Source organism: Vidua chalybeata, chromosome 20 (genome assembly GCF_026979565.1).
Source record: "Vidua chalybeata isolate OUT-0048 chromosome 20, bVidCha1 merged haplotype, whole genome shotgun sequence".
Classification (NCBI taxonomy): Eukaryota; Metazoa; Chordata; class Aves; order Passeriformes; family Viduidae; genus Vidua; species Vidua chalybeata.
Window position 1 is genome coordinate 7,229,765 of NC_071549.1, and position 9,866 is coordinate 7,239,630.

At 63.7% G+C, this 9,866-nt stretch overlaps 1 protein-coding gene across 18 annotated transcripts in view; it reads right to left on the minus strand.

Moving 5' to 3' along the window:
* Positions 1-5,916, minus strand: part of LOC128797961 (unconventional myosin-XVIIIa-like) — a 36,635-nt gene extending 30,719 nt beyond the window's left edge. For all 18 annotated transcript variants that reach the window (XM_053960975.1, XM_053960973.1, XM_053960974.1 and 15 more), the window contains exons 1-2: positions 5,851-5,916; positions 86-1,168 (exon numbers count right to left, since the gene is read on the minus strand). In XM_053960975.1, the coding sequence (XP_053816950.1) occupies positions 86-1,093 (1,008 nt within the window). In that variant the 5' untranslated portion in view covers positions 1,094-1,168; positions 5,851-5,916. The remainder of the gene's footprint in view (positions 1-85; positions 1,169-5,850) is intronic.
* Between the last annotated feature and the right edge of the window lie 3,950 nt (positions 5,917-9,866).

Below are 9,866 nucleotides of genomic sequence, written 5' to 3' on the forward strand. Positions count from 1 at the left end.
TGCCAACCCAAACACCCCCGCGAGGACGCTGGTGCTGGCAGAACCCAGGCCCAGCAGTGCCCGCAGCGGGGACGGCGTTACTCACATCCCAGGCAGCACGGCGTGTCCCCTGGCCGCCCCGCAGCCAGCAGCGGCTCAGCTCGCTCAGCTCCAGGATGGGCTGCACCTTCAGCTGCACCGTCTCCCCCGACTGCCGGATCATCTCCACGATCTCATCCCGGGATTTGTTCTCCACGTTCCGCCCGTTGATCTCCACCAGCCGGTCGCCCGGCACCAAGCCCAAGGCCAAGTCTTTGGTGCCGGCTCCGGGCTCGGCGAAGTGCACGACGCGCCGGTACACCTGCCCGTCGGGGCCCCGGTCCAGCATGGTGGTGCGGCGCAGGGAGAAGCCGAAATCGCCGGTGTTGCGCCGCTGCAGCTCCAGCTGCCGTGGGGTGGGGGGCTGGGGGGGCACCAGGGCTGGCAGCCGCAGCTCGGCGGGGAACCTCTTGCCGACGAGCTCCAGCACCCTGGCGCGCAGGGAGGCGGCGGGAGGGGTGCAGGGCTGTCCGGGGGGAACCCCCTGCTTGTCGAGCGGGGTCTCCAGCATGCGCACCTCCACCTGGGGGGAGGGGGCTGCCGAGTGCTCAGAGGGCGTGGAGGTCTCTGAGGTGCTCTCATCCCGGCTTTTCTGGGAGAAGGAGAAGCGTTTGACAATCACCTGGGAGTTCTGCTTGGCCAAGGAGCCAAACTTGGCTGCCCGCTGCAGCACCGAGCCCTTGAAGTTGGTATCGTCCGCCTTGAGATCGTCGCTGGAGCTGGCCGTGCTGAGGTGGCCCGAGTCCAAGATGACGCTGCCCCGGTTGCTGTCGGAGTCAATATCTGTGAGGTGCAGCTCGGAGCCACTGGCCACTTTAATGGGGATGGGGTTGGAGATCTCCAGGCGGGTCTTGGAGTCCCGCTTGGAGGCACGGTTGAGGTTGAAGAAGCCCCGGCGCATGCTCATCTCCTCCAGGCTCTTGAGTTCAGCTGCTGACATTCGTTCCTTTTTCTCCTTCTTCTTCTCCTTCCGGGCCCCATCCTTCTCTTTGTCCTTCTTCATCAGGTTGAACATGGTGGATGGGGGCTCGGGGCACTCTTGCCCCCACGGCAGGGCACTGGGCTGGGGCGCCGATCACGGCACAGCCGCCTGTGCAGAAGGACAGACAGGAAGGGTGCCATCAGAGAGCAGCATGTCCAACACCCACCCGCCACCCCTCCATCCACCCCACTGGTCACCCCAGCTGCCACCCCCAGCCCCTGAGCTGAATATGTTCCAGTATTCCCACTCTCCCTGGGGATTGCAGCACCACAGGGCTGAGACTGCCCCAGTCGATGTGTCCTCACCCAGGCTGGGCATCAAGCCCCAGGGATGCAAGAAGGAAGGCCCTGTACCCCCAGCGTTGCCCCAAAAAGAAGCCCAGAAGCCTGGCAGTGCCTGGCACTAGGGCTGACTGCAGGCAAGACCCTCAGCAGCTCAGGAGCTCTTTTGGAGCAGCACGGGTGGGCAGGGAAGAAAATATCCCGGTGGCTTTTGCAGCAGTTACTGCTGGCAGGGACACTCCCCAGGGTAAAACCCCCATCCCATCCAGCCACCAACGTCCTGCCTGCTGTTCAAAAGCCCCTTGTTGAGGAAACAGAGGCCTTTCTGCTGCTCATCCTGGCTCTGGCCACCACAAACCACAGGGGCTGCCGTGGGCAGTGTCCCCACCAGGGAGGAGCCGGAAACACGGCCTGGAGCGAAGGTTGCTCTAATAAACAGGAACCTGTAAAATCACATCCCTCCCAACACTGATAAGTGTCTAATTTTAGCCAGGGCGACGCAGAGGCTCGTGACGCTGCTGCCGACCTCCAGGAACAGTGGCTCTTTCATTTGGGCATCCCGCACCGAGCGGGGGGAGCACCCAGTGCCAGTGGGAAAACCATGGCTGGGCAGAAAACCCAGCTCCCTCCTGGAAAACCCCATGTGCACCCAGTGCCTGGGGACACCCCGTGCCTGGGGGCACCCACAGTCTCACCCTGCATGGGGTGCTATGGCATTCCTCTGCCCCTGGGGTAACTGGCAGCCCTCCCCCCAGCCTCATCGAGCGCTTGGGCTGTGGATAAACAACTCCAAAGTGGAGCAGGCGGCTGGCAGCGCCCGTGGACGGGCTGACAGCTATATATAACAGGGCAGGAAACTGCACAGGAACTTAACCTCAGCACAAAGGACAACAGGAAAGCTTCCCCACGTTTGAAGCATCTGCTTTAGAGCTCTCCGAGGGGTGTGGGGATGAGGTTTGGGCAGCCACAGGGATGGGTAGCGCTGCCCACGGTGGCAGTGCAGGCTCTGCCTGGGGTGCATGGATGTGCTGTGCTGTGCCAAGCTGCACCTTGGCTCCAGCACAGCATCAATGCTGCATCACCATCACTGCCTGGACCATCTCCCTGCAAGGGCACATGGTCTCCACTGCCCTTGAACACACCCAGTGGGACAAGGGAAACCCGATTTCCCCTTGACAAAGCCATACAGGGATGGCAGGGAATTCCCTGAACCTTGCTGCCCCTCGGGGCTGGGACAGGAGCACATGTGCCCGGGAGAGGCCTGGCCACAGGGCAGGTGAGGACAGAGCCCTGCAAGCCATGGCACAGTGTTGGCTCTGGGTGTGTGATACCTCTGAGGCAGTGAGGGGAAGCAGCCTGAGGGACAAGGTCAGGCTTGCAGCTGCAAGGCTCCTGGCCAAGGCCAGAAGGGCTGCCACAGTTGTGTCCACACCACCCAGCCCTACGGCTCTGGCTGCTCTGCCCTCCCTGCAGCAACTGGGGCTTTACTCAGACCCACGGCAGGACCTGGGCAGGGCAAGGCCCCGAATCACATGAAAACAACCCACTTCATTTCTCCTCTCCCAGACTGCTGGCTGTGGGGTGATCACTGACCTGAACCAGGGGACAGCACAGCTCCTTCTCATGACCCACAGCAGATGCTGTCACAAAGGGCACCATGGCTGTGCCATCCTGGGGGCTGCTCCCCTGTGCCAGGGCCTCAGCACAGACAATGGCAAGGAGAGAACCTGCACCTGTTCCTGTCCCCGCTGCGTGACACGTGCCACTGCTACCACAGCTACCTGGGCATCCCTGAAGCTGTACAAAAGGGCTGCACCCCTGGGAGCACCCAGTGCTCACCCCATGGCAGGGAGGGGGCTGCTGGGATCCTTCCGAGGGGTCCCTTGGGAGCAGAGCCACTCGCCAGGCAGGTGCTGGTTAGAGCCACGGCGCCAGGAGACAGGCGGCCAGCGCGCTCTTTGTCCTCGGTGGTTTCTCTCCCGGCACACAGGCTGCCTCCCAGCCTTTGTACGCTCAACAAAAAGGGGGAACAGCGTTCCCAGCCGCATCGCTAATCAGGCAGCACTGGCGGCCACTGCCGCAGCCACGTGTGCCCCACTCAGGGCCACAATAGGCAGCAGTGGGGCAGGGAGACAGGACTTCTGTGGGCTGGGGAAAGGACCGTAGCATCCGCCCTGCACCGATGTCCCCAGCCCGTGTGGAATGCCATTGTGGTTTGCTCCCTTTTCCCCAAGAAGCCTCCCGCCACGGATGGGTGCAGCCCGATGCCGTGAGCAGGAGGTGGCTGCCGAGCGTCTCCTCGCTTCTGATTCAGACCCAAGGCGCCTTCCCTGACTCAGCCCGGGCTTGCTCCGGGACTCCCCTTGGCCAGGCGTGTTTGGGGCAGCGGCGGGCGTGAGCCGTGACAGGGAAGGGAGAGGCACCCGCCGGCGCCGGCTGCGCTCTGGGATCGCACGCGAGGATGCTGCTGTGACACTGGGCTGGCAAAAGATGAGGACGTCACCTTGGAAGGGCCAGATGGCAGAAAGGGAGACACATCTCAACGCTCCCCAAGCCAAAAGTCCTCTCTCTGAGCCACCCAAGCAGGCACTGGATGCACCGTCCCCCATGTCCCCCCACCACAGCCATGAGCCCCTGTGTCCCTGCCAGGGCGCCGGGGAGTTCCAGGCAGGGAGGAAGGCGTTCACTGAAACTCCCAGCCACTCCTTCCCTCCTCGAGACGCAATCTCGTCCGACACGCTCCCGTGCAGGGACCTGCACGGCAAGTTTCACGGTCGCCTGCCCTCCCTGCTCTGCTCCCTGATGCTGGCAGCAGTAGAGCTGTGCTCCCACACCACTTTGGCACAGGAGCTGGTGGCTGTCCCCTCCTTGGGCACACCATGTTGGGGTACCTCATGCCCTGGCTATGCCCAGCCAGGAAGGGATGATGCCGTGCCAGGGAGCAGGAGCTGCTGGCAGCAATTCTGAGCAGCCAGGCCAGCTCCTATGCAGGGCAAATGGGAGCTGACCTGCATGATGGCTCCTTGCTGGACACAAGTTTTCCACAGAACAAGGAAATTTAGGGGGTTTCCAAATCTCTCTGCAGTGCCTTCCCTTATGGACAATGCTGGAATGTGTCAAGAGGAAAACAATCCCGGATCTACCTGAGTCACAGCCAGGATGTGCCACCAGGCTCTCCCCAGAGCAGGATTTCAGGCCCTCCTGCTGCAGGAACCCCATGTCCAACAGCAAAGGGGACCCAGATTGGTTACGAGGGGTCACCCCAGGCCAGGAGGGTGCATGGGGTGCAAGCACCTGACTTGCCCCAAAGCTGGGGGATGACACAGCTCAAGGTGTCTTACAGGGTAGACCCAGAGGTAGTGGGGCAGGATCTTGGCAGGGCTGCCAGGTGGGACATGGTTCCATGACCAGCTGGAGGTGTCAGGTGGGTTGCAGCCCCCTCAGCACAGGGCGCACAGCTCCCTCATCACCCTTATCTGGCCCCAAATTCACAGCCTGGCTCCCTGCGTGGCCCAGCCCATGGCAAAGGTGAAGGGCCGAGCCACAGCTCGTCAGTGGGCAAAGTCCAGGGCTGATGCAGGTGCTGTGGGAACACAGCTTCCCAATGGGAGCTGAGATGGGACAGTGGGCATGGTCCCCCAGTGCCAGAGCGCCAGGGCCAGCCTTGGGGTGTAGGAATACACTGCCATGTGCCCACACTTTCCTGTAATTGCCCTAAGTTTAGCTCTGGCACTCGCTGACCAGACAATTTGCATCTCACAGGCCGGCTGGAAACCACACGATTTAGGGATGCACATCCCAGCCCTCGTCCGATGCTCCATATATTTCTCTCTGGGAAAATTAACAGGCACTGGGGTGGCCAAAGCTTTGCACCCCCAGCACAGCAGCTTGCTGAGTGCCACCCACCCCTGACACTCTAAAAAGGTGGCTCAGGTGCCAGTGGCACCGGCCCCAGCAGCAATGTGGTTAGCGGCGAGCCAGGCTAATGGCTTTGGATGCAATTCCCTGGTGGTGTGGGAAAGGCCCAGGCCAGCGGCTTCTCCCTGGAAGCTGGGCTGGCCCTGGGGACTCCTGCAGCGGGTGCTGGGCTACCCAACACGGAGCACCTGACATGGGGCATCCTGCAGGGGGGACACGGGGACGCACAGGGACACCGCACGCAGAAACACACCCTGCACAAGGTGACACACACACACATGCAAACGCGCACACGAGTGACACCGGGGGCTGCACAGGCGCTGCGAGACAAGAGCGGGCCATGCGCACACCCACACCCCGCAACCGGGGGGCGGCACCGAGGGGCTCCCACCCAACCACCCACCTACAGCGGTTGTGCAACGCCGCGGGGGCACGGGCACGGGTACGGCGGAGCTCGGCTCGGCCCGGCCCGGCCCGCCGGGGGGGCGATGCAGCCGCGGCCCGCCCCGCGCCGGGCGGTGCGTGCCGGTGCCCCGGCCGCGGTGCGGGTGGCCGGTGGCCGGTCCCGGCGGGATGGCGGCGGGTACTCACCCAGCGGCGGCGGCGGAGCGGGGCCCGGTGGTGGCGGCGGCGGTGCCGGGCCCCGGCGGCGGCGCGGGGCGGGGCGGGGCGGGGCGGCTCCGCACCGGGGCGGGCACTGCCGGCTCTGCGCGCGCCGCCCGCCGCGCCGGGCGCGGCTCCGGTCGGAGCGGAGCGGAGCGGGGAGGCGGTCCTGCCCACCCGAGAACCCCGCTGAACCCGTAACCCGGCTGTAACCACCGCACGGACCGGCGCCCGCAGCCCGGCGCGCGGCCGGTATCGGCGCAACCGCGCCCGCACACCCACGAACCGGGGTGACCCCGCACCCCCCCGCGGACGCACACACGGTGTGTGCACACCCCCGGTGTGACACGGTGACACACCGTCCATCCGGCACTCCCCGCACTCACACCCCCGCGATGCTCACATACACTCGCATGCTGTGAGCTCGCACTGGTGCACACGCAGCCCGGTGCGTCGCACAATGCACACACGCACTCCTGGGGTTCTCCTTTTCGGAAGAATCCCATCAGGAACAGCACTGGATCCAGGCAGGGAAGGCTCCAGGCTGCCGGCTGGAGCAGGGTGACGGGTGCCTGCTGGCTCCAGTGCGGGGAATACAAAGCTGGCCATGGCAGAGCTGCCTGTGGAGCCATTCTGAAGCTTCTCCCGCAGCACCTGTCCCCAGCGAGGGCTGTCAGACTGACAGTCAGGGACTGACTGTGAGGACAGTGGCTGCTCTGCCCAGGAGACAGCCCAGGGTTAACAATGAGCATCTCCCAGCACAGCCAGCAGCGAGGGCAGCACAGTCTTTGTTACACCCCTTCCACTGGTGTCCAGCTTTGGGACATCACGCCAGGGTTGGTCACATACAGTGAGAATCCTGGGACAGATGGTTTCAGGATAAGCTCTGCCATATCAGTGCTGGGACAACCTCCCTTCCTATGGGGTGTGGGAGCAACTGGGCCCAGGGAAGTTGAAGTGGGGCTTTGGGAACAGGGAAACCCAAGAGAGACATCCACAAGCTCTTTCCAAAAGCAATTTTCAGGCAGTGCTCAATCTCTGATTGGGAAGCTCAGAGAGATTACAGGGACAGTCCACTGCCCAAGGGGACTCTCTCCAAACCCCTGCTGCCATCCTATCATTGCTGGCTGAGTCGCGTGGTCCTGGCTCTCCTACCATCAGGCTGTGAGCCACTCTTGGGACACACCTGTCTGGGTGTCACAAGCCCCACTCCCTCGCAGTGGTAAAGCTGGCTGTGATTTCCAGCCCACAGCCCATGCCCAGGACATGGTCCCACAGCAGCAGCAGAGGCAGGACACATGGGGCACGGCAGAGCAAGCTGGCAGCTGAGCAAGGAGCGCTGTGCTGGGCCCTGGCCCGAGGGATGCAGTGGTGGAGGAGATGCAGCCTTTGCAGGGGCGGAGGCAGGCAGCAGTGAGCACAGCCGCCTGCTTTTGTCACACTGTCCTTTGTCCCAGGCACGTGGCACCAAGTGCAGGGAGCCGCAGCCATCTGGAAAGCAGGGATGGGGTCGAGTGATCTGGAAGGGCAGCAGAGCCCGTCAGAGCTTTCAGGAGGGTTTTTCAGCTGTGGTGGCGAGGGGACACGCTGTGTGGCTGTACGTCTGCCCTGCTGCCCGTCACAGGCGGGTGAACAGCCAGTTACAGCCTGTGGCAGCTCCTGCTTCCTTATCACACTGGGCAGGTGGTGATGGGCTGATGCCGGTTGGAACTGCCGAGCTGTGGGACAGCACAGGGTCCCCAGAGCCACACAGCCCTGCCACCAGCAGCCACCCACTGGGGCCACTCTCCTGCCGCATCCCCAGAGCTAAACACCCTGTGTTTTCCAGCAAACTGACCAGCTGTTCCTGTCCACATGATCCCATCTGGCTTTGTTGGAAACAAGTTGGGTCGCCCTGAGCAGCTCTCCCTGGCAGAGGGTTCCCCAGGCACCAGCAAATCCCACATCCAAGGAAACTCTCTGTGTTGCCCAGGGTTTTCTATGGAGAGCTCCGGTGCCAGTGGCATTTTGCGTGCCCCTGGCAGGCACACATGGCTGGCCAGGGCAAAGGCCTGGAGCCGGGCTGGGAGGGGAAGCATCTGTTTTGCAGCACCGCGGGGTTCCCTAAATAGGTCACTGCATTTTTATAGTCTCTCGGATCTAGAAAAACCAGTTGTTCTGGACAACCTGTGGACCCGCCAGCATCATTGGCTCCCCAGGCACTTGCTGCTGTGCTCCCGGTCCTTGGGAGGGGACACCTGCCCCACCAGCAGGGTGAGGGGTTGGGGGGTTCCCAGCAGCTTGAGCCATACTGGGGTCCTGTTATCTGCCGAGAGTGACCCATCCCCAGCCATGACCAGAGTGGGCTGTGCAGGGGGGGGCTTTCCCTGCACCTTGTCCCTGTTTTGGGGTGGCTGCCAGCTTCAGGCTTTGCTGTGGGGTGGTTTTCAGCCAGAGACGGGTTTCCTGTTGCAAGGGGGGGCAGGCGCCTGTGTGGGGTGCAGAGGGGTGTGCAATGCCACACACCCACCGTGCACCCGCATGCGCCGATGGTGTCCCATCCTGCTCGGGCTGAGCTCTCCCTCTAGTGGCACCAGGCTCCTGGCAAAGGCTCCACACTCTGGGGTGGCCGCAGCCGTGACCCGGGCATGTCCGAGGGGCTGGAGCGAGCTGGAGGGCGAGCTCCAAGCTGACCTCCCCCCTCAGCCAGGATGCCCCCGGCAGGTGCACAGGGAGTGTGCTGGGTAGGCTTCACAGGAGCATCCCACCACCAGCCCCTCACTTCGGCATCCTTGCAGAGGGCAGGTGGTTCTACCCTTCCCCTTCCCTGACCCAAATTTGCTGGCATGTGCTGGTAGTGTCAGCTGGCGTGCCAGGCCTTGGGGGTGCAGCCGCACGGCTCTGTGTCACAGTGATCCCCCCCGGCGACACCGATCCCACCCCTATCCCCATCCCGCATCAGCCAGCGAGGGGAAGGATCCCCGCAAACCCCAGCTTCCCCCATCAGGGCAGCGTCCTGCCCGCAGCAGGGGTCCCCCAGGACCCCGCTGAGCCCCACCAGGCCTGTCTGGTCGGGTGCCACCCCGCCGCGCGTCCCCGCAGGGTCCCCCGGGCCGGGCGCCAGGCCATGCCGCAGGCAGCGCTGACGGGGCGCTTTGTTTTGTGCGGCCGCGCCTGCCCAGCGGGGAGACAAAAGGGGCAGTCAGACGCGGGCGAGCATTGTGCTGGCAGCCATGCGCTGAGGCAGCAGCCCGCGCCGCCACGCTCGCCTCGTGACCCCCGGCGGCCCGGGCTGTGCCCGCCATGGTGCCCCAGGGCCTGCAGTGCCCGCCCCGGGGGAGCCCCGCATGAGAAGGGGGCTGTGGGGCTGGCGGCTGTGGGTGACCGCAGGGCCGAGGCCTCCCCAAGGCCATGGCATGTCCCGGCTGTGGGGGTTGTGGTGGTGGCAGCGCTGGGTGGAGCGTTGGGGCTCGGTGTGGCCGTGGGGACATGTCTGCCAGGGCCACGCCAGTTCTCACCTCCAGCCTTCTTCGCCCGTGAGGGGAGGAGGGTGACCACGGCAACACGGTGACAGGGAACACGCCTTGGCTGGTGAAGTGAAGTGACAGCGCCTGGTAGACACCCTGCCGAGCCCACTACCCACAGGGTCTCACGGGGAGGTGTCCCCACCGTCCCCACGGTGCCAACTGGCGCCAGGGCCAGGCCAGCCCCCAGGCTCACCCCGTGACGGCGCGGTGCATTGCCCCTGGAAAATGCCAGCGCGGTCAAATCGTTGAGTCATTTGTGCCCAAGATTATCTGTGCAAACAGCCGCCTCGATTATTTTTTTTTTTTTTTATTATCAAATTTTTTTTCTTTTTCCCTAAGAATGTGGTTCAGACCATGGGGATGAGCAGCTGAAATCTCCGGGGATCAGCAGGACAATGCCAGAGCAAGCATTGTGCTGACGGCTCTGCAAACGCTGGCACCGGTTCCCGGCCAGCAGTACCCTATAAAAGCTGAGCCGCTGAAGTAGGCAAACATTAC